At 46.8% G+C, this 24,640-nt stretch overlaps 1 protein-coding gene and 1 pseudogene across 11 annotated transcripts in view; one reads left to right on the top strand and one right to left on the bottom strand.

The window, feature by feature from the left end:
• Vps8 (vacuolar protein sorting 8) overlaps nucleotides 1-24,640 on the bottom strand; it is a 947,651-nt gene that overhangs the window by 563,432 nt on the left and 359,579 nt on the right. For all 11 annotated transcript variants that reach the window (XR_012825005.1, XM_075677146.1, XM_075677136.1 and 8 more), the window contains 2 exons: nucleotides 13,315-13,540; nucleotides 224-313 (listed from right to left, as the gene is read on the bottom strand). Coding sequence is in view for 10 of the 11 variants with exons in the window: in XM_075677146.1 (XP_075533261.1) it covers nucleotides 224-313; nucleotides 13,315-13,540 (316 nt within the window). In the remaining variant the exon portion in view is untranslated. The remainder of the gene's footprint in view (nucleotides 1-223; nucleotides 314-13,314; nucleotides 13,541-24,640) is intronic.
• LOC142566438 (U2 spliceosomal RNA) lies at nucleotides 3,682-3,857 on the top strand (annotated as a pseudogene).

The raw sequence follows: 24,640 nt of genomic DNA, 5'->3' as shown, positions 1-24,640 counted from the left end.
GTACCTATGCAGCAAAACAAAGCATTGGAATAAACTAAAGGTACATTCTTGACTCCAGTTTCACAACATAGCTAGCACTGTCATTAATAAAAAAAAATTGTTTCTGAAGCACAACTCCCGAACATTACCTCTCTTACACAGAAAACATTACTCACTCCTAGACATTTGTGGCATGAGTATTGAACGATAAGAAAGAAAAGGCATTTGCAAGATGAATGCTGACCTGAATGGGTGTAGTAAAGTCACTCAAAGCTCGGTTGTGCACATAGATGATGCCATCATACAAATGGTGTTTCCAGCACAGCGTCATCACCTGCAAGACAGCCAGCAAATCAGACTTTAAGCTACCAAATTCTAGTGCAGATATTCCTGCCAGTAACTCTAGGCATGAGAGAATGGTTAGAATTGTAGTAAGCCTCAATATAACCAAGTTGACCATTTTACTTCATTATGTTGAAATTTCATTCTACTGAAATTTGACCTTTTATGTAAATAAGTACAGTTGCCAACCAATTTAGTAGAAAGGGCCCTAAATTTTTTAAATTTACCAGGCAATGATAAAAATCAAATTTCCATAAGAAAAAATTTCATTTTGTTGAATTTGAAAGTCAACAACCTAATATATGGTTTTATGCCATGTCAACAATATTTTCACATCAACGATGAAACCCACAAAGGCGTCCACCGAAGCCAATAGGGTCACCCACAATAGGGCAATGCTATCATGAAGAACACAAGCAGAGTGAACACATTGTATGTGTCTCACTTCAATGAATCTCTGAAACACCCCCTCCAGTACTAAATGTATGGGAAGACAGTGCTGTTAGATTTGGACCATTTCTCAGCATCAGTCAAGTTCTCCGAGCGTGAACCCTCGACAACCTTTTCCAATTATGGTGCGCAGGTGCACGCCGATCGTGTTACCAGACCCGCGAGACAGGCTGGTTAGCCTGCTCTCGTGTGTCGCGTGGGGAGTTTTCCCTCCCCCTCCCTGAGGGAAGCTTCCCAAAAGTGTACATGGAGGACACACATTTTGAGGTAGTTGACATTAGTCCTGAGAAAAGCAGCTTTGCAGCTCTGGAAGCTCGTTCCAGGATGACCAGTCAAGGAGGCAGCCCTGGACGAATGCAGCCATCGGTACAGGTGTCGTCATTTTCACCCAGGGAATGTCCCCATCGGGCGAAAATGACACCTGTACAGGCTTGACGAATGGCTGAAAGTGATGTGACCCCAACGGACTGAAGGGGTTATAAGCCAGCGAACCATTGGAAAGCGAGAGACATTCAGAGATGTGCTTCTTGCCTCGGGCCATAGCATACGATTTGCTGCCGGCTGACTATGACTGTTTACTGTTAGTATTTTACTTGTTTCTAAGTCCTGTACATAATGTAAATAAACCTTCCGTTCTCAAATCCCACCTCAGCATTGGCCAACTCACGCACTCAATGGCAAGATCTAACAGTGCACATGAAGAAATCTAGGCTTTGCACCCACCGCAAACTACCTCCAAGATAGGGCACTGCGTATGTGCTTAGCCGGACTGGGTGAGGAGACATGTGCACACCTGCTCTCGACTTCCCCTTACCCCTAGCCCGCACTTGATCACTGCATGCATCAAGCCACCATCATTTTCGGCTCACACTCGCGTGCTTTTCCTCCCACCTGCAGCAAACGCCCTGAGGGGATCTTATCACACTTTGTGCAGAGGGTGACAAGGTATTGTTGCTACACTGCTCCACTTCGGCAGCCACTCTCTGTCGCAAGGCGCATGATTTGGGAGGTGTGTTCACAAGCAGCGATGGGTAATTCAACCATTAGATCCTCTGCACCTGTGGCAGTTAATGGCTTTGTAGTCCTTCGCGGCGGCAGTGAAATTTTGCAATACTGAAATTGTGTACAAACACCCTTCATTGTATTGAGGTTCAAAATACATGATGTTCTATCGACAAGAAGTTACATAATGTTAAATACTACTTCGTTATATAGAGAATTTTGTTATATTGAAGTTCATTACATCAAGGCTTAACTGTATAATGTAGTAAAGGCACCGCTGCATACCATTCTGTGCCTTATACAGTAGTAGAAACTCGTTAATGCATTCCTATCAAAAATGATTTCCCAGCACCAACATTCGCGATCGAGAGCACTAACAATTACCCAATACAGTTATGCAAATTTCTTACCAGCTGATACATTCCCAGAAAGTGAAATTTTTTAAACACCAATGTTCAGCAGATCACGAAACTGCAATTGTATGGTATGTTTTGTGGACTCTAGATTCCATGCAAACAAGAAAAGGTGCAACCATACACGGCGAGGGCAATTAAGAGCCATAGGCACCTGCTGCAGCATTTTCCCCGCAGTATTTGCCCACTCCTGTCACATGAAAATACCAGTTCACTCTCGGTTTATTGTTTCGATATGAGTAAATTTTGCAGGACATCATATTCATTGCAGTTGCTGTCTGTTCGAAGAACTGCAGCCACGGCATCGAGGAAGCCTTTGACCCTCAAGGAAAAGCTTCACATACCAGCAGCCATCGACCAGAACCCAAAGAGAAAGCACATAAACATTGCCAGTGAGCTTGGATTACTGGCATAAACAGTCAACAAGATCACGTTGAATTGCAAGGAAATCGAAGCGAATGCCTTAGTGTTTGGCACCGCAACAAAGCAAGCCCATGAGACAGGCATGGGGAATTTGAAGCACTGCTCAAGTGATTCAAACAAGTGAAGGCTTCAGACGTAAACACTGATGGTAGCATTCTCCAGAAAAAGCTTTAGAAATTGCTAACGTTTTGGGAATAGACGACTTCACCACATCAAATGGTTGGATTGGCTGTTTCCAGACAAGACACGGCATCATCTATCAACAAGGTAAGTGGAGAGGCAGTGAACACAAATCAAGTTGGTGTTGAGAACTGGCCCCAGCATTATCAATGCTTATGAGCCGCGTGATGTGTACAGTATGGATGAACTTGGCCTTTTCTTCAGGGTCGAGCTTTGCAAGTTGCTAAGCATGAAGGGGGAGTGCTGTCACGGTATAAGATCACCAAAGATCGCATTACGGTACTACTTTGCTGCAATGAAGATGGCAGTAACATGATGAAGCTGTGGTTGATCGGAAAGGTGAAGAACCCGACATGTTAGTGGAACATTCCTCATTTGCCTTGTGTTTACAAGCATAATGCACAGGCATGGACGATGTGTGACATCTTCGAATAGTTTCTTCAATATCTTGATAACAACTGGGAGATGCAAAGGCCACAGAGGTGTTTTGCTCACCAACAACTGCGCAGCTCATCCGAAAGACAAGCTGCTCCTCCGCAATCTTTGCCTTCTGTTCATACTATCAAACACAAGCCAATTGCAACCGCTGGACGCAGGTGTTATAAAAAGATCACGAGCCATTCCACTCTGCAAAGGTGGATGACCAGAAAAGCTGTTTGCCACACAACACAGAGGTGACACAGAATTTTGAAAAAAAGGTATGAACTCATTTACCATGTCTTTTGTATACATTCGCATGGACGATGGGACTGCTGCACCGAGGAGCCGGAGGAAACTAGACACGTGTGGCGTTTCAACGGCACCGCCACCACGGTAGAGTGGAAGGAAAGGAAAGTAGATGCGAAAGCGCTTGGAACGCCAACAAAGAGAAGGCTGTGCAAACGTAGACATGACCGATGCAGGTCAAAGTGTAGTAGCTGTTCTGATCAGCTTAATATTGGATACGGGTTCTATTTGGACCCAAGATATTAACTTTTTTTTGCAAGTTGACAGAGTGCTTGAAGACTGCTTCACCTCTGTTGCAGGTTGCCTCTTTTTTGCACTATCTCCGGGATTGGCCCACGGGTTTTTGCACACGAAGAAGAAGAATGCACGGAACCCTAGCAGGTTCGTAGTAAAAAAATTAAAGACATGTGCAGGAAGTGCACTGTGTGTTGCTTTCTTGCTCACATATCCAGGGGGGATATGTGAGCAACACTGGACACACTGTACAATCTAAACGATTCATGGGGAACCCAATGTGTGAAAAAGTAAATAATTGCTTTAAAACATGTGGTTTTCGGTGTCGGCCAATGATTTGCAGCCAAGCGTTTGCGACACCCCTCTGGCATGTGCTTTTGAAGATGAAATTGAAGCGGAGTAAGGGTGCACTGGCACCGTAGGCTCGTTCGCAGTTTTCGTTGTGGTGGATGACAATGTCCTGACGTGGGAGCCCCAAAGCAGGCAGAGATTGTAGCACAGATTAAAGATGATCATGTATAAACAATGACGAAGATGATGGCAGGTGCCCGCCCGCTACTTTTGCTGAGGCCCTCGCCAGACTAAATGCACTGCGCAGCCTCTTTTGTGGAAAGGACAATGCAAATGCTGAAGGTGGTATACAGTATGTCGAAAAGGAACTCCTCCATTCAAAAGGTCAGGTACTATGCCAACAAACGATTACAGACATGCTCATCAGGAAATAAATGCTCTCGCATCTCCTACCTTCTTGCTTGTCTCATTCACAGTAGCAGCACAGCAGCTCACCACATGCCATTCGCGGACCACTGGACAACAGCAGTTTTGCATGCAAATGGGCTAGATTTCTCTGCCATATAGAGGATGATGGGACCGGGACATATTTCTTGCACCAGGCGTGCAACACTGTGGCTAATCAGCGGCAGAGGAGTGGTCATTATGGCTGCGCTCTGGCGCCGTCAGCAGCCGCACTGCTATTGATCACTCGACTGCAATATTGTCGCTACGCCTTTTCCGGTTAACTTGGGAGCTGTTGCTGACGCCGCTTTAGAAGGACCCGCCGGGGCTCACAAGTACAAGTCGCAATGTTTTGTTATTGTTGTTACCACTTTACTCTCTCCTAGTAATAATTTCACACTTCGGAAAAAAATATGTTGATATATTCACGGTGCCATTGGCCACGATGCGAGCACAGCCAAGCAGATTCACCGTGCGCCAGCGGTAGCCCTGCACTGCAGCTGAGCACGACAGGTATCAGAACTCTTGTTTTTACTAAATGTTTGACATAAAAATTATGTTGGGCATTATAAATAAAATAACATGAATAAAACAACAAACTACGCCCTGCCTGCTGCACCTAAGTATTGAAGGCACTAAACGTTTGACAGTGGACATAGCTTCTTATAAAATGTACAATTTGCGCATCACTTTATCTAGCGGAAACTATTTTTTGCCCAAATAAGAAGCTGCAGCCGATGGTGGAGATGGAGCTGACCATCCTGGCAATGAGCTTGCGGTGACGCTATGTGGGCCTGTCAGTCGGTGTACCGGCATGTTCCGTATCAAGTTCAATTACGATAACATTGTTGCCACGTGCCGTATACTGTATGTGCGAGTGAAAGTGCGTGAGGGTGAGCCAACAATGGTGGCTCAATCTCGCACGTACAAGGGAGAAAAGAAGTAGCGCGCTGTCTTCCTTTATCATATGGAAGGTTCCAGGTGGGGGGGGAGGTACTTCGATGAGTTCTGCTTTGGTGGTAGCTGCATATGGCGCGGCCACGCGAGCCTTACCTTGAAAGCAATCTGCGATGGAAGCAGAGTGTGCACAGCGCTGATAGCTTCGTGTGCACTGTGTTCTCACCACTTAGTTTGTGGTGAAGCAAGAGGCAGCACAAAGGTCAATTCACTCGCTTCCTCACACCAGTATTTTGACAAGTGTGCGTGGTCATCAAGTGAGATATGTTCATGTTTGCTTGTATGCGCATGACACCATGCTTGTTAATTTAGTTAGTAAGCAAATGTTCATAACTTTATCCGGCCGATAAGACTACAGTTTAACCTCGATATAACCAAGTATTTAACTTTTCATAACCTCTTGTGCATAAAACACCCTGTATTTAGAACCTCAATATAACAAGGTATGTTTGTATGCGATTTCAATATAACAAAATTTCCTTTCTGTGTCCGTGTTCACTTCGCGCTACAAGCCAAGATCATAAAATTTCACTGCTGCTGCAAAGGAATACCGAGACAATAAATGGAAACTTCCGCGGATGCAGATGGTCAAATGATTGAACTACAAGTGGCTGCTTGTTAGCAAACCTCTCAAATCACCCACTGTGCGACGGGAGAGACTCCCTAAATAGAGCCACATTGTGTTCCGTATAAAGTCCAAGTGTGATAAGATCCTCTCGCGCCCCGTGCACTGTTTGCTTTCGGTGCAAGTGAAAGTGTGAGAGGGTGAGACAAGAAAGATGGTGGCTTCACGGGTGGAGCCTTCCCGCGCCAGCAAAGGCAAAGAGGGGGAGAAAGCCATGGTAACACGATCAAGCGCGTGCTAGGGGGCAGGGTGGGGGTGCAGAGTGAGGGGTAAGTTGGCGAGTTTCTTGGCCGTGGCTGCGTATGGCTGTAAGCACGGCTGAGAGCATACACAGCCGTGCACCCTGCGTTAGAGGTAATCTGCCGTGTGTGCAAAGAGTGGGCGTGATGAGAGGGAGTGGCACCTTGATAGCTGTCTTGCCACGCATTTAGTATTGGAGGTTGTGCAATTTCGAGTTTGGTGACTCATTGGAGCGAGTGGCAGACAAAGCATTCACTCCCCACTGCCAGCATCGTCCCAGTGCAGGTGACGCTATCAGCTAGGGAGCAGAGTACACGCGAAACTGGGGCTGGCTTCGCTTAATTCGTACGTCCGATATGAAGATATCGTCGACGTATGTGGCACGAAACAGTATCATTCTTCACAGACGTCCCAATTTATCAAAGCGAATTGTTTTCTCATTCAAGTTTGCTTTTTTCGATTGCCCAATAATTCAGAAAATTCTGCAGCCCCTTTCCATGTAAGAAAAATGGATCGGCAACTGTACTCATTTGCATAAAAGGTCACATTTTAATACAACAAAATTTCAATATAACGAATCAAATTGCTGATTTTACCCACTTCGTGTCTTACTTCGTATAGCTGTCTAATAATTTGCTATCGCAATCGATGCTTAGTCTTTTGGGCAAAACTGCACCTTTTTTAGTGGCTTCAAATCACGTTTTCCCTGATAGCATGTTTTCTCTCTTTTCTTTTTTCTTTCGAAATGTATGAACAAGATTCTACTGTAGTCCAAAGTGCCTAATCTGTATAGATATGATATACGTATGCATAAATAGTGGCACGAATGAATTCATGAGAGCTTTTCCCAGCCAATCATCACAGTGGCTTAATTTAAGTTCACTACAAGAACAGCTATGAAGGTAAAGACTTGTCATATTGTAGCACTCTTCAATGAAGCACACTAAACAAACTGGTTTATTGTGGGCGAACTTGTGCCCAGAAACTCAACATTAAGCATTCACACAATTTAAAAGAAGAGTTAACAGGAGCCTATTCCACAGTCAACCACGTCTCCACGCCGAACGCACTTTTCACGCGCCCCGAAGGCCAGGAGCCACACCGTGGCTTCTCATTGGACGGGAGACTCGGGCGCTGCCATGTGCGAGTGCACAGGAGACACGCGCTGTATTGCCATGCGTGAGGTGTTGCTGGCGCTCTTCTGATAGCGATGCGATGAGTAATGCCTAGGGGCTTTAGCGCTGAGGCGCTTGGAAGGGTACCTCACGAGAGTGCTCATAACTGGCATCTGGAGAGCTCTCTGTGGCATTAGTTCCCCTTTGGAAATGCATCGTCCTGATGCATATGAAACAAATTGAGCTATAGATGTGTTTTCATTGCCTGTCGTAGTAAGGCTTCATGCGGACTACATGTACGACCTCCGCATGGTTGTGCCGCTTTGATTGCTCCTGTTCATGAGGGATGACTTCGTAATTCAGGTCACCTACTCGGCGAATAACTTCGTAAGGTCCAAAGTATCAGCGAAGGAGTTTTTCAAATAGTCCACGACGACGCACTGGTGTCCATACCCACACTTTGGTGCCGGGGTGGTACTCAGGTGTTTAGGCATTTCGTTCCCATCGGAATGCGGCCACCGTGGCCGGGATTCGATCCCACAACCTCGTGCTCAGCAGCCCAACACCATAGCCACTGAGCAACCACGGCGGGTGCCTGGGTGGTTCTGCGGCGCAGGTTGTAGTAGCTTGCGTCCCTACGTTGTTGCTGGTGTATACGGAACCGTGCCAACTGCCAGGCTTCTTCAGCTCGTTGTAGGAAGTTGTCGACGTCGTACGGGTTGTTGTTGTCATCATCTGCTGGCAACATAGCATGCAGTGTGGCTGTTACTGCGCGGCCATAGATCAGTTGAAATGGAGTGACCCGAGTTGTCTCCTGTACTGCCATATTATAGGCGAACATGGCGTAAGGCAAGATTGCGTCCCATGTCTTATGTTCGAGGTCGACATACATGGACAGCATATAGGCCAGGGTTCGGTTTAGAACTTCTGTCAGGCCGTTTGTTTGGGGATGGTATGCAGTGCTTTTTCTGTGACTGGTGTGAGTCATCTTCATCAAACACTGCACCAAATCAGCTGTGAAAGCCACTCCACGGTCGGTAATCACGACCATTGGTGCACCATGTCTCAGTACTATGCTACAAACGAAGAAATTTGCAGCTTCAACTGCTGTTCCTCGCTCAAGGCAGCCAGTTTCAGCATATCGTGTTAAATAGTCCGTCGCTACTACAATCCATCTCTTTCCTGACGATGATGTTGGGAACGGGCCAAAAAGATCCATTCCAACTTGTTAAAATGGAGTCTTCAGTGGGTCTATAGGTTGGAAAAGGCCGGCTGGTTTCACGGGTGGTGTTTTGTGCCTTTGACATTCGCGACATGTCTTCACGTAATGCTGCACCGACGATAACAACTTAGGCCAGAAGTATCTCAGACGAATTCTGGCAAACGTCCGGCTGACACCTAAGTTACCCAACGATGGCTCATCATGGCAAGCTTCCAAAATTTCCGGTCGCATGGCTGACGGTACGACGAGCAAGAATTTTTCCTGGTTGCATTCAAAGTTTCTCTTGTAGAGCACATTATCTCGGAGGCAAAATGACAATAAACCTCTCGTAAACATACATGGGATTTGGACGTCGTATCCTTCGAGGTGCTTGATGAGTGGGAGCAATTCTGTGTCAGCCCGTTGACGCTCGGCGATTTCCGAAGCTGTCATCGCTGTAAGAAACGGGAAATCTTCTTCTGAAGGAGTAGACTCCACTGGTGAGCGGGACAAGCAGTCAGCATTGCTATGTTTACTTCCAGACCTGTATAAAACAGTAATGTCGTATTCTTGGAGCCTGAGGATCCACCTCGCAAGTCGTCCAGATGGGTCCTTTAAGTTTGCCAGCCAGCAAAGAGAATGGTGATCGCTGACTGCACGGAACGGCCTGCCACAGAGGTATGGTCGGAACTTGCTGATGACCCATATGACAGCCAAACACTCCTTTTCTGTCAGAGAGTCATTTGTTTCAGCTTTCGAGAGAGTGCGGCTAGCATACACTATGTCTTTCTCTTCCCCATTTTGCCACTGAACTAAAACTGCGACAAGACCAAGATTGCTTGCATATGTGTGGACTTCTCTGTCCGCTGGCTCGTCAAAGCGAGCTAGGATCAGTGGGGCTTGCAATCGTTCCTTTAGTTCATTGAATGCAACCTCTTCTTTAGTATGCCACATGAAGGGTACGTCTTCTTTAGTAAATTTCGTTAGAGGTTCGGCAATTTTTGAGCAGTTTTCTACAAATCGTCTATAGTAAGCGCATAGTCCCAAAAATTTCTGCATTGTCTTCTTGTTTGTCGGCTTTGGAAATTGCGCAACGGCAGCAGTCTTGCGGGGATCCGGACCAACACCTTGCGCGCTAATAACGCGACTCAGAAAAAGAAGTTCTTGGAATCCACACTGGCACTTTTCTGGTTTAATGGTTAGGCCTGCCGAGCGGATGGCTGGGAGCATTAAGCGCAGGCTCTGTACATGCTGGTCGAATGTTGCGGAAAATACCACCACGTCGTCTAGGTAAACTAAGCATGAGTGCCATTTGAGACCCGAGAGGACACTGTCTATCATGCGCTGGAATGTTGCAGGCACACAGCAGAGGCCAAATGGAAGCGCTTTGAACTCATACAGGCCATCTGGGGTTACGAAAGCAGTTTTTTCACGGTCTCATCTACTTCAATTTGCCAACACCCGCTCTTGAGAACTAATGAAGAGAAAAATTTTGCATGTCGTAGGCGATCCAACGTGTCATCAATGCGGGGAAGGGAGTATACATCACGCTTGGTCACACTGTTCAATTTCCAGTAATCAACACAGAATCTCAATGTATTGTCCTTCTTTCTCACAAGGACTACGGGCGACGCCCACGGGCTGTTTGATGGCTGAATGACATCGTCCTCAAGCATCTCTTGCACCTGACTCTTTATGACCTCTCTAACAACAGGTGACACTTGCTACGAATGTCGGTATACTGGCATGGTCGCTTCGTCTGTTATTATACGGTGTTTAACAATTGGTGTGCACTGTGCCTTTTACGAGGTGGAGAAACATTCTGCGAATTCATTTATAAGGCCCTCCATCATTTCTTTCTGGGCTGGCGTCAGACTTTGGTTGATCGCAACTGATGTTACGGCATCATGCATAGTTTGGACAGCAGGCGGCCTTGACGCTAAGCTATATACATCTGTGACTGCAGTAGCGCTGTGCAGGAAGGCGATGGCTGTGTTCTTTGCGACATGCTAAAATTCACTTCCGAAGTTTGTCAGCAATACATCAGCACACCCATCGCGTAGTTGAGCAATTCCTGGTGCTACGCAAATACCTTTTTTCAACAGCAGCTCGACAGTGGCGTCCGCTATACCTTCCGACTCACTGAATACTTCGTTTCTTACGCGAACCAGCATACTGCATCGTGGTGGCACGGTTATGTCATTGTCGGTAACCCACAAGGCAACAGGTTCTAGCTCCTCCGACTCTTGCATGTCTATAGCCTGCTTCGTAGAAAATGACACACTAGAATTCTGCAGGTTGATTATGGCACCATTTGTTAGAAGAAAGTCTATTTTGAGCATTACATCCTTCGAACATTCTGGTAGCACGAGAAAATCAGCTATGTAGGAAAAACCTAGAATTCCGATTCTTGCTGCACATCTACCCAGGGGCGTAATAAGGTACCCAGTGGGGTCCACTCTGAGGTCTGGGGTCCACTCCACGGCATCAAAACTTTTTTGAGTTCCTTGGCGAGTGCACATCTTACAACGGAATAATCAGCACCTGTGTCAACTAATGCACTCAATTCATGACCGTCTGTCGTAATGCACAAATCTGAAGAAATTCTCTGTTCACTTTTCTTATTCGTCCACTTCTGTTCGTTGCGGCTGCTCGGTAAACTTGATGGAGGATCTTGTCTTTTTCGAACGTCAGCGGCCTCGCCTCCACAGGTCGCTCACTTCAGTTTTTCTGACGTGGGCTCAGTGAATGACGCCTTGGTGAAATCGAGGATTGCCGTGGACTTGATGATCGGTAGCGTGTAGACGCTGGTGATCAGGACTGGTGTTGGTATCTAGCAGCCGGGTCCTGTTGTCTGGTCAAGTAGTCCTGAATTTCGATGGGTCTTTCGCCATTATGGGGACAAGGTGCATTTATTGTAAAGCCACAAAGACCTGCTCTGCGATACGGGCACTTTCTGTAAAGGTGTCCAACTTCTCTGCAGTGGAAACAGAGTGGCGTCCGGTCGGGTGCACGCCACACATCGCTTTTTCATGGCCTCAGCTCTGCTAGAAGGGCTCCACTGCGCAGAGTCGGCTGGCGGGTGCTGGGGGTCGCGAATGGAGCACTATGCCCGGTCAGTTGGCATAACACATCAGCGTATGTCGGCACGCGACGTACTAGTGGTGGTTGTTCATGATGCACAGACGGTTCTTCGAGTCCTGGCTGCAGAATGGCGTGGCGAACTTCATCTCGAATGACAGCGGCGAGAGTTGAAACTGTCGGCGTGGCTTCCGGTAGCTGCAGCTTTCGAGGCTCCTCCTTTACGATTGATCTCACCAGTTCCCTTAGTGCTTTGGTGTTACTGCCTGGGCCTGCTGACAGGAGATCGGCTGGTGCGCTGGTGACATCACAATTGTAGTGATGGGCACGCTGCTGCAGCGCCTTCTCTATGATCGTCGCTTCGGTGCAAAACTCAGCAACACTGTGTGGTGGGTTGTGGACGAGTCCTGCAAACAGCTCCTGCTTAACGCCACGCATCAGATGGCATAATTTCTTCTCTTCGGTCATGTTTGGATCCGCGCGCTTGAAGAGACGGGACACGTTCTTGATATACATGCCGACACTCTCGTTAGTACGCTGGTTTCTGGCTTGTAGAGCATGCTCTGCCTTCTCTCGCCGATCGGTGCTGGCATACATGGCAAGCAACTGTCGGCGAAATTTTTCCCATGAAGACAGCGTCGCTTCATGATTGACATACCACGTCCTCGCTGACTCTCTCAATGTAAAGTACACGTTGCGAAGCTTCCATGCCTCGTCGTAGCCGTTGAAATCTGCCACTCGCTCGAAGTGCTCTTCGAACATATCGCCGTGGAAGGACTCGGGCGTGCGTGGTGGGTACACGATGAGCTGGGGCGATGCGACTGGGCTGGTCATGGTTGCACCGTCGCTGGTAACTGTTGCCTGCACTGCTGCAGCAACAGGAAGCGGTCCGAACTCAGGCGGGTCTTTTCGGATGCGGCGGCTTGTGCGCTGGTGTAGGGTCGGGTCTCCGTCTTCTTACGAACTGGGGACTTCCAATCATAACTCGCACTTCCACCAGAAATGTAGCACTCTTTAATGAAGCACACTAAACAAACTGGTTTATTGTGGGCAAACTTGTGCCTGGAAACTCAATATTAAGCATTCACACAATTTAAAAGAAGAGTTAACAGGAGCCTATTCCACAGTCAACCACGTCTCCACGCCGAACGAACTTTTCACGTGCCCCGACGGCCAGGAGCCACACCGTGGCTTCTCACTGGACGGGAGACTTGGGAGCTGCCGTGTGCGTGTGCACGGGAGACATGCACTGTATCGCCATGCGTGAGGCGTTACTGGTGCTCTTCTAATGGCGATGCGATGAGTAATGCCTAGGGGCTTTAGCGATGAGGCGCTTGGAAGGGTACTTCACGAGAGTGCTCGTAACTGGCATCTGGAGAGCTCTCTGCGGCAATATTGCATGCGTGTTCTTATTCTCCTAAATTTTTTTTCCCGTCTTAATCACAACTGTTGTATCAGAGCCTTTACACGCTACACTGGTCATCTCTACTAAGTCGAATGTCACCGTAAGGCAACATTTTCAGATGCATTTTTTGGCTGAGCTGCCAAGGATCATCCCATCACTGTCATCACATGCTGTGTCAAGCAATATAAAATAAATATTAAACTGGCCTGGTGGAGGTCCAGGCAGGCCACATCTAGACACACAAGGCAACGTTCCAGGAGCTCAAATTGGCCCATGCTGGCCAGCTGGTCAACTAAGTCCTTGGCAAGGGCAGGGCTCGGGCTGTGCAGCTCACCCTCCAGCACATGCACTGGAAGGCTGTCCAGGAACTTCCCCTTGAGCTCCATTGACAGCAACGTGTACAGCTTATCCAACAGATCCGGTACGTGCTCCCTGCAAATCAAACATTTCCTTCACACTGGACATTTAGGCAGAGCTGACCACGCCATAACTTAGCACCACCAACTCTCCAAGTAGCATAGTTAATTAAGGTTCTGACGTCTCGATAGCCATGAGCAGGTACATTATGGACAACCTTGCACACTCATTTATCAAAGTGACAGTTCTATACCTCGTTCTTTCCCTTACAAACTTGGGATTTCGTGCACACTTTGACATGCGTTGACGTCAACACACTGTTAGATACCTGCTAGATACACTGTTAGTTTTCTGTTAGATACCTACAAAGTGGGTCAAGTCTGCCTATAATGCTATATAAAAACGTATGGCCAATGGTTGGATCGAACCCTTGTCTTCCAGCACAGTAGCCCAATTCTCTAACTATTACGCCACGATCGCACGCACGCTTTTATCGTGCCAAATCACTTTTTTAAGCATCTGACATGTGCATCATTGCCAGTTTTTCGCATTTTTCGCTTGTGAAATGTAGTGCTACAAGACTGTGTGCACCATCCGGCTTTGTGGACCGAGCAATGGAAGCGCTTTAAAATAAATGAAGCCACACAAGAACAACAAGAAGCTAAGAAAGAATGGGGAAAATTTATTGACGGTCAGAATTATAGACAAGCATTGTGACAAAATCTTGGTATTCTTAAAAAGGTAAAAGGAAGAAAAGACCACCAGCTGCTAGACCCTCTTCAGTCCCCACCAGCAGCAAGGCGTTCTTTTCTTCCAGCAAAACGTCTACTGTCAATTCTGATGGCCTATCAGTATCTCTGATACGAGACATGGGAGCAACAATAAAGACCATATAACCCATGTTCTTGTTCTTGTATAATCTACACCTACAAGTAATGGGGCGAGCTCCACTACTGGAAAATCTGGCGCTGCCGCCGGCGTGATATGGTATGAGAGATCACGTGGACACAGTGGTCGTGCTGGCTGCTTCAGAAACGCCAAAGTTTAAAGTCCCACCTGTGCTGTGGTTCTGATCAAGTTGGGAGGTTTCCTGGCTTCGTGTGTCTGCTGGACAACACTTGAAAGCACTATAATAGGCAGTGGCTGCCTTTTAAGGCGCCCAACTGCGGTGCTGCAGTGGCGGACACATGCGACAGAGCCCGGTGTCGGGCTTCACACATGCCCACAGGACAAGCAGCAGCATAAAGCTTGGATCGCAAAACTTAGACTAGCAAGCAGCCATCAGCTACAAATAGGGTGTGCAGCAAGCACTTCTGCGAGGAAGATTTCTCATACGGCGCCACGACTGCAATATTCGGCGAGTAGCAGAAAGCACGCACTGAGACGCTCGCCCGCACATGCTGCCCAGCTAATGTCATGAAGCGCTGGTCTATGAACATGTTGATGTTAGATACTGGCAAGTTCACTGGAATGGAAAGGGGACAGGAAAAAGCAAATTAAAGAAAGGCATGGAATATGGTCATGCTTGTGTTAGCACCAAACAATGAATGTACTTGATTAAGCAAAAAAAAATTTAAAAAAACAGCAGGAAGCTGCTTGCTGAGAATACCAAAAAAACATACGGTGCAATGCAACTTGAGAAATAATGATATTGAAATGTTTAATAATTTAGAAGAAAAGAAAAAAAATTAAATCGTCCCGATAGTATATCAAAAGTCAACGTAGGCGTCGAAGTCCCTAGTTATGATATTATTTTTGAACAGCTCTGATAGGGTCCACACAACAACGTTTGCTTGTGTACGGCGAAATGCTCATATGCTGTGGTTCACGGCACAGTGCGAAAACGTGCTTGCAGTGAAAGCGAAACATTGTGCGCGGACATGCATACAGACACACGGTGGGTCTCTGCGAACCCATGCGATCGCTGCATTGAGGCTTCATTCTGTTATGCTCCCTTTCGTTACGCAGAGAGCCCACTACAAGAACATATTTCACATAATTTGCTCTTAGCGACTGTCTACCTTTCACACAAGGAACCAGTTTGGGGACCGTGCAGCGACTGCGCGCAGTGGACGTTCACTGTACGTATTCGGTAAAGATATAGCATCTGCAAACCATTCTGTGCTTTCTGTTAGCCCAAGATTATTATTTTGACAGTGAACACTTCTGTCGTTTCCAAAGTACTTATAATAATGTCCAGGAGGGCTCCCGCGTGGTGTTTTTATTGAGAACCAACAGCCAAACCTATGAGGCACACGCCACATTATCCCTCATACTAGGCAAGCGAGGCACTTCCGGCAGATGGCGACTCTTAAGTCCTCGCCGCCAATAATATCCCAGAAAAATCCGCGCATATAACCAGCAGAAATAACTGTACACAACAATGCTCAAATTTTTATAAGAACAGTCTCGTACATGTGCGACTCTCCCATCTTGTAGCTTCGGCCAATTGTTCTGTTCCCCACCTCTTTGGCAATGAAATAATCTGCTGTGCTGTAAAGGACTGCCACCGAGTGCTGCTCTCGTAAGCAGAGTTCTGGTTCACTGGTGCCACATGCACTATTCCCCAACTGCTAACAGAGCGAAAATGCAAAATGGCGATCTGACAAGAGGAGGAGAATGGGCAACAATGAAAAAGGGAGAGGGAGCTTCAAAACGTGGGAGTTCCCCAGAGGGTTCCCTAGGAGCTAATGAAACTTTACATGGTGACAAACTCTGCCTTCAGTGTGTGGCTTCATGGTAGCGCACATGCGCTGCCATGATGCTTCATCACAAGGCAAAGTTTAGATAGAATCCGCACCCTGACTTGACCATTAAATTTGTTATTCCCATTAAGTTTTTCAATGACCACATATACTGAAATTATGCACCACGCTCAGTAAAACTCCTACTTCCCTATAACTCCGCACACTCGAAACTTGTAAAGAATGCAGTAGAGTCCGCTGCATTTAGCAATGCTGTTTCTAAGTCATGCCACCACACAAGGTAGACTTGAGCTTCAAAACTCGAATAACAAGACTAATCAACATGGGCTTTCCAGTACTACTAATAAGAGGTCTAGTGGCCATGCTTCTGAAAACTCTTTGCAAGAGTACGCAAGATGGACGAAACACCCACGACAGTTCAAGAACGAACGTCGTCCCCTATGTACATGGCATCTCCCACAGTATTAATAAAGTTGCACAGCGGGTAGGAGTTCAAGTAGTGTTTTCAGGCTCAAACAAGTTAGGTTGCTTGTGCAGACGTGTGAACTTCTAAGGACCTAGGAAGGATGTGTGCATCATCAAGCACATGAAGCTGCACGTGAAGTGTATTGTCAGTGTTGTGTAAATTCCACTCTCCTGCAGAAAGACGTACATCAGCCAAAGTGGATGCTACCTCAACATTCACTTTAGCAACACTAACAACCTTTGGCAAAAGCAAGGAAATAACTTGGCATTAAAGTGCGCCAAGTGTGCTTGCGCACCACACTTTTGCACGTGCAAGGTCATCAGGAGATACCGAAAAGTATATGCGTGCCTGATAGCCGAAGCCTAAGCAATTCACAAAGGAGGTGCTGAATGTATTATCACATCTTCAATCACTTTAAACAAAAAAAGAAATCGCATTCTTGGAAGGTGTGCCCTAGATTCCCTTTTGAGGGGGTTACCACATTTTTCAACCTTTTTTATGACTCACCTTTTCTGCGATCTTTAATCTTCATGTCCATATCATTGACGATAGGTACGTGTATGTATGGGGGAGGCTGTGCTTTGTTAGCCAGCACCTATGTTCTATATTTTCTGTCAGTCCTTGTCTTTGTTTCCTACTTCAAAAGCATAAAATATGAACTAGCCCAACGATGAGCAAAACGAGAACAAGATAAAAACAGGAGCCAACGTTTCGACAAGTGAACTTGTCATTTTCAAGGTGAGATATGCTTTCCTTGGCACAGTATATCTAGGTAAGGTTCTTCTAAAGGGGAGAGGGGGTAAGGCGGGTGGGTGCGGCAATGACTGAAGGTGTGTTAGCGGCAAGGGTGTAGAATTGAGAATAAAGGAGTGCTGTGCACAAGGCTGCTGAGATGGCCATGTGTCAGCCGGTGTGTCAATGGCCGTGTGCACAGCAACTCTCTATTACCTGCTTCGCTATCGGCTATCGTGTCTGGGCTATCGCGCCTCTGAAAGAGATAATAAAGGGAGCAGCAGAAAGCGGTGCTTGTGAAAAAAAAATTACTGAAATAGAAAAAAATATATATATAAAAGAAAAAAAAAGGACAAAGGGAGGGAAAAAAAGCACTAAGAAACCAAACTAAGTACCTTTCTCTCCTCTTCCACCGTAAACACGGTGTAGTCACGGTGATGTAGTCTTCCACCGTAAACACGGTGGAAGACTACATCAAAGACAAGGGACTGAGATGCTCCTCACAAAAATCAGAACTTCTGCTCTATAGGCCCACATGCCGGGGTCGAAAAAGCATTAGGGAAAGGCCGGGCATTGTGGTCACAGTAGAAGGCACCACGATACCGATAGTGGAGAGCCTGAGAATACTGGGACTCCGCATATCCGAAAACGGCCATAACGGAGAAACCATTAGACTACTTGACAATAGTGTTCAACAAACAATCAGACTAATAAAGCGGATATCCAACAGGCACTATGGCATGAAAGAGCACAATCTCATCCGATTAATAGAAACATTCGTAATCAGTCGCATTGTATATGTGGTTCCTTACCTCAAGCTCTACGCTGCGGAGAAAACCAAGATAGATTGCATTACTAGAAGGGCGTATAAGCAAGCCTTGGGACTTCCGGCAAATACGTCAAACGAGAAATTCTTGGCGCTCGGCGTGCACAACACATTAGACTAACTGATTGAGGCCCAGAGAGTAGCGCAGTATGAAAGGCTTACACAGAGTTTGACGGGGAGACACATCTTAGATGACATCGGAATAACCTACGAAGCACAGCACGGAGTGCGGAGAGACATCCCAAGGAAAATAAGGGAACATCTATCAATACCCCCACTCCCCAGAAACATGCACCCGGAGTTTCACCAATCAAGATCGAAGAAACGCACGAGCGAGAGCTCTCCACAAAAGATTCCGTAGTGCCAGGGACGTGGTCTATGTGGACGCGGCGGAGTACGCAAATGGACATAGTATGTCCATAGTTGCTACGAGTCTAGAGGGTGACTGCAGAGTTAGTGGGACGGTAAAAACATGGAAGGCAGAGGTGGCGGAGGAAGCTGCCTTAGCACTGGCAATAGCCTCCACGGAAGCTAACATCGTAGTAAGCGACTCCAAGACAGCCGTCAAGAACTATGCAAAGGGAAGAATCTCGCCGGAAGCACTGAGAATTTTAAACAACTTTCGTGGAGATCGCGACATCCACATTATTTGGGCACCCGCACACTCCTCCCTTCCCGGGAACGAAATAGCGCGCAACCTGGCTCGAGAACTGACAGGCCGAGCAGGTGACACGCAACAAATACTGGGAACGGAGAGAGACCGGATGACCAGCTTTAACGAGATCACCAAACACTATAAATTGGGAAGGGCCCATTTCCCCCCGGCACACTCCTCGTTAAATAGACGGCAAGCGACGGCATGGCGCCTCTTACAAACAGATACATATCCGAACCCGGTGGCCTACCACCGCTACTACCCGGACCTTTACACGGATAGATGTAGATTCTGTGAAGAAAGGGCGGACCTACAACATATTGTTTGGGCTTGTCCTCGTACACCCATACAGAATAAAATAATTAAGACCAGAGAGCAGTGGGAGACCGCGTTGCTCAGCTGTGCACCGGAAGACCAACTCAAGGCAATCCAGCAGGCCGAAGATGCCGCCAGGGCCAAAGGGCTCGAGGCCGTCATTTAGGTAGAGGCCTAGGTCTCAAATCTGCTGTGCACAAATAAAGTTTATTCCTCCTCCTCCTCCTCAAAGAAATATTTCCAATTCCCCGTCAGCTAGCCATAGAAGTCAATGCAAAAAAGTTCTCGCCAAAACGAACAATTTTTCGGGCTTGTTTTCGCTTCAACGAAATTTTCGCTCCGTTGAGCTGGGCTTTAAAATTTGTTTTGCGATAAAATAAACATAGCCCCAATCGTCTGAAATTTTTCGTACATCCACTTAGCTTACGTTCACCAAAAACCTGCGCCCACTGCACCGTCCCCGATAAACAAACTCATTCAGGAATGGATGGATGGATGGATGGATGGATGGATGGATGGATGGCGGCTATACCCTTTGTAACGGGCGGCGGCTGGCGCCACCTAGCCTTTTGCTCGCCCTCCTATTTTATTTTTTTTTCCTTTCTTTATATCCTCTTTTCCTTAACCTAGTTTTCACTCCCCTCCTCCCCCCAAAATAACTATCTAAAAAAGTAGAGGAAACATTCTCTCCCCGATTTATGGTATTATCTCTCCCTTGACTTCCTCCACCATTCCTCTAGCCTCCCCTTCGTTACTGCCACTCTTTTCTCGTCTATTTGCCCTTGTTCCCCGGGAAATCCCAATGCCCATTCCATATCTGCCACTGTTCCCTCTGCCAGAGTCGGGCGAAGGTCTGTGCATCTCAGCATTATATACTCAGTGGTCTCCATTTCGGCTCCGCAAGCTGTGCACCAAAGGTCCACGTCTTCAAATTTAGCCCTGTATGTTTTCGTTCTCAAAACCCCCGTCCTAGCTTCGAATAATAGTGAGCTGCCCCGCGAGTTATCAAATAAGAGGTCTCTCTTAATCTCCTGTTTTTGTGACCTATACATAGATAGCGCTGGCTTTCCGAGCATTCTTTCTTCCCACATTTTTCTTTCCGTCTCCTTCACCTCCTTTCCCACACTAGAACCACTTTGGACCCCCTCCCTCGGCTGTAGGTATCTATTCCTCAGCTTCCTCGTTCTGAGTGTCCACTTCGTGTTCAAACTTTTCATGTATAGATATTTGTACACTTTTCCTGCCCACCTTTTTGCACTAGTTCAGAAAAGTGTCGTGCCAGTGCAGCGCCAGTTCTTCAAGTGTAAGTGTAGCGCGACACTAGCGCTCTCAGTGCAGCGGTCAAATCGAGGACAAAAGTGCAAGAACGTACAGGCCTTCGTCTGCTGCGACTGGGCGACTGTGGCTTTTCTTTTGTTGGTGTGTGCCGCGAGCTTAAACGTGTGCGCAATGGCCTTTTTGGTCCTGTGGAAAGAATTTATGTATTAGTACCTAGAAATTAGTTCAACTTCGGCATCATTATTCAGAAAGCATGACCGAGCGCGGTTTCCACACATTTCTGAATCATATACACTCTAAGAACAGTTTACACCCTTTGGCTTGCCCCTTCTGCCACACAAAAATAATCGTCATCTGCCTTGATGCGTTTCCTTTCTTTATCGCTGCGAGCCCAGCACTTTCCAGTAACGAATGGCACGCGCGTTATCAGCATAGAACAGTTTACACTCTTTGGAGTGCCCCTTCTGATAACGCGCGTGCCGTTCGTCACTGGAAAGTTCCGGGCTTGCAGCGATAAAGAAAGGAAACGCATCAAGGCAGATGACGATTATTCTTGTGTGGCAGAAGGGGCAAGCCAAAGGGTGTAAACTGTTCTTAGAGTGTATGGCACAACGTTTCAAACGACTGACCGATGTGGTTTTTAACGTCGAGGTAGCGGTAAGCTCGTGAAAATTAATACAAACGACTATGACCTGAGGGAAAATCCCGGCCTTCAGTGCACTTAGCAGTAGCTGAACCCGGAAAGCGCCCTTAACAAGATGCTGCGTACACATTCTGAAGAAAACTGGCGTCCGTGCTGCGTTACTAATAACAGGCGCCGTCGATGCCTTCTACCAACACCCGCATGGCCACGGAGGCGCATGTGTCGTCTGCTATCAAAAGCCTTGCACTACGTGCACGAGAAAAGAACTTGCGGAGAATCTAGTGCCGAAGTGTACATGAACTAGCTGCACTGGCAAATCGAGTGCTAGAGTGCTGCACTCCCTGAACTAGTGCAGAAAGTGCAGCCAAATCGAGGAGACCTTAATAAAATTGGCCCGGGCACCTGTATGGATGGATGGCGGCTACACCCTTTGTAACGGGCGGCGGCTGGCGCCACCTAGCCTTCTGCTTCCCCTCCTATTATTTTTTCCCCTTTCTTTATATCCTCTTTTCCTTAACCTAGTTTTCACTCCCCTCCTCCCCCCAAAATAACTATCTAAAATATCATAGGAAACATTATCTCCCCGATTTATGGTATCTCTCCCTTGACTTCCTCCACCAATCCTCTAGCCTCCCCTTCGTTACTGCCACTATTTTTTCGTCTATTTGCCCTCCTTCCCCGGGAAAACCTAATGCCCCTTCCATATCTGCCACTGTTCCCTCTGCCAGAGTCGGGCGAAGGTCTGTGCATCTCAGCACTATATGCTCTGTGGTCTCCATTTCGGCTTCGCAAGTTGTGCACAAAAGATCCACGTCTTCAAATTTAGCCCTGTATGTTTTCGTTCTCAAAACCCCCGTCCTAGCTTCGAATAATAGTGAGCTGCCCCGCGAGTTATCAAATAGGAGCTCTCTCTTAATCTCCTGTTTTTGTGACTTATACATAGATAGCGCTGGCTTTCCGAGCATTCTTTCTTCCCACATTTTTCTTTCCGTCTCTTCACCTCCTTTCCCATACTAGAACCACGTTGGACCCGCTCCCTCGGCTGTAGGTATCTATTCCTCAGCTTCCTCGTTCTGAGTGTCCACTTTGTGTTCAAACTTTTCATGTATAGATATTTGTACACTTTTTCTGCCCACCTTTTTTCCTCCAGTGCTGGGAGTCTCTGCTCAAATTTTAGTTTACTTATTGCCTCTCTACCTTCGAATGACATCCATCCCATGTCCCCCTGCACTCCCTCATTAGGGGTGTTCCCGTGTGCTCCTTAGGCCAGCCTGCCTACACTTCTCTGTCTCGTTTCCATGCATGCCTGAACTTCCGATTTCATGCACAGTACTGAAATTCCGAATGTAAGGCCAGGTACCATAACCCCTTTCCATACGCCCCTAACCACCTCGTACCTATTATAGTTCCATAGTGCCTTGTGTTTCATTACAGCTGAGTTCCTTTTCACTTTTTCAATCATAATTTTTTCCTGTTCTTCCAAGTACTTTTTGCCCTCGTTTAGCCATATGCCCAAATACTTGTATTTTTCAACATGATCAATCTTAGTGCTTTGTATTTCCAATGGTTCCCCCCTTTCTTCATTGTATACTATTATCCCAGACTTCTCTCTACTGAATTGCACTCCCAATTTTTCTCCCTCCTCTCCACATATGCTCATTAGATCCTGTAGCCCTACTCGGGTGTCAGCAAATAGTACAATATCATCTGCATACATCAGTCCGGTTAGCACTTGAGCTACCTTCTGCCCTTCCAGCATATCGCTTATGTCGGTTCCTACTGTGCTCTGTTCTAGTCTCTTTTCCATTTGGCTCGTGTAAATCATAAAAAGCAGAGGCGACAATGGACAGCCCTGCCTGAGACCTCTTCTTATTTTAGCTGGCAATGGCGAGGGGCGCCGTTGTTTGGTGGTGATGACGATGGGGCTAGCCTCCTTGTGACAAGGCGCAGGTCCACTTTGGCAAATGGGAACCACAGCCAATCCGTATCCATCCTAGGTCGCGCGATCGCTGGCGCAACGCGGCGAGGCAGATTTTCGTTTGTGCTTGTGCGCGCGGGGTAGCCCGTTCTGTGGTAGCACACTCTCAAGTTCAACGAATGGCCACAGAGGGCGAAAAAATCGACCGCGAGCCGCTGCTAACAAAACCAGCGTAGTAGAATCACTTCGGGATGCTAACGTTAGTTCCAACATTTCCCGGTAGAGGCGACGTAGTAAGCGCAACTCTATCTTACAAACTTTCGCTTACAATTACCAAAGCATTTTTTTACATAAAAAACAGGGCAAAATTATCATTGCTAATTAGATATTGTACTCTTTGCTGGTAAGTTTATTGTTTCTTCATCATTATAAATGCAAATAGCGTTCAGCATCATCGATCTTTCACGTGACCTCTGGCCTGGATTTAAAAATTTTACCGGTATTTTCGAGTGCACGGATTCATTCATTCGTACACTCAGACTGGTTGCTTCTTTGTTTCTAAAACTAGTTTCTTGCGCTTCGATGTCTCGCGTTATTTAACTTGGGGCGAAGTTATGTGTTTGCAAGCGGACATGTAAGCCCGGAAGTTGGGTTTCGGTCGTGAGCCATTCGGAACAAGTCTGCATTGAAACGGGAGCTGGATTTTGCTGCGGCTGACAACAGCAATAACAGTGAGTCGTTTAACACTGCTGCTTGAATCGTTATATAATATCCGTCTCATTACCTTCCAGGCGGGCACAAGTTATCGAACTAGATCCTGCATTACATATGGGCAGTCAGGATCTCAGTTGCTGTTTCCTAAATAAACCTTTACTTGCGAGGCTATCGTTTACACACATAACCAGGAAAGAAAGAGCGATATTGAAACGCGCGTCTCATTTTTCATCTTATTGTAGCCGTGGTCGTAGGTGACTGAGTAGCCTTATCAATATTGTCACGTGGTGGTGACGTTGAAGAACACAGTGGTAATACTGTGAAAGACAAAACTAACTTTTATTGGGCGAACCTGTGCCCACAAAAACAGGCTACACTTATAACACAACGATAGCGGCAAACACGGTCGGCGATCGTCGAAAATCTGATCAGCGGGTCAAGCGCGTCCGCTTTTATACAGCAGTCGTCGAATGTTCCAGACTAATCGTTCGGACCCGCGTGCCTTCCACAAAGTTCTACACTATTCGCGTCAGGTGATGAAATCAGATAACGTGAGGTTCGGCGACAACAGACAGCGGATAGAAGCATCGATAACTTTCCAGAAACTTCGGATACATGCAGGTGCATCTCACGCTGTGCGATTACATTTGTTAGGCGGCGAAACGTGGTTGCCCTATAAAGATAAGTACACGTGTCAATACCCCCCTCTTAAAAAGCATCGTCCTGATGCTACAAATATAAGAGAGAAAAACACAAACGGACACTTATTAACACAAGTAACAAAACAATGAAAATAAACAAAGTCCAACGGTCAGTTACGCGAGGCCCCAAAGTTCATTAACGCTGGTAGTACGGCTTGAGTCGCACAATGTGGACTATTTCAGGTCGTGAGCGGCGCCGCTGTGATAGCGAAATGCCGTCTC

This window comes from Dermacentor variabilis, unplaced genomic scaffold (genome assembly GCF_050947875.1).
Source record: "Dermacentor variabilis isolate Ectoservices unplaced genomic scaffold, ASM5094787v1 scaffold_12, whole genome shotgun sequence".
Classification (NCBI taxonomy): Eukaryota; Metazoa; Arthropoda; class Arachnida; order Ixodida; family Ixodidae; genus Dermacentor; species Dermacentor variabilis.
Note: the sequence above shows the minus strand (reverse complement) of the source record. Positions and strands in the feature narration are given on the sequence as shown.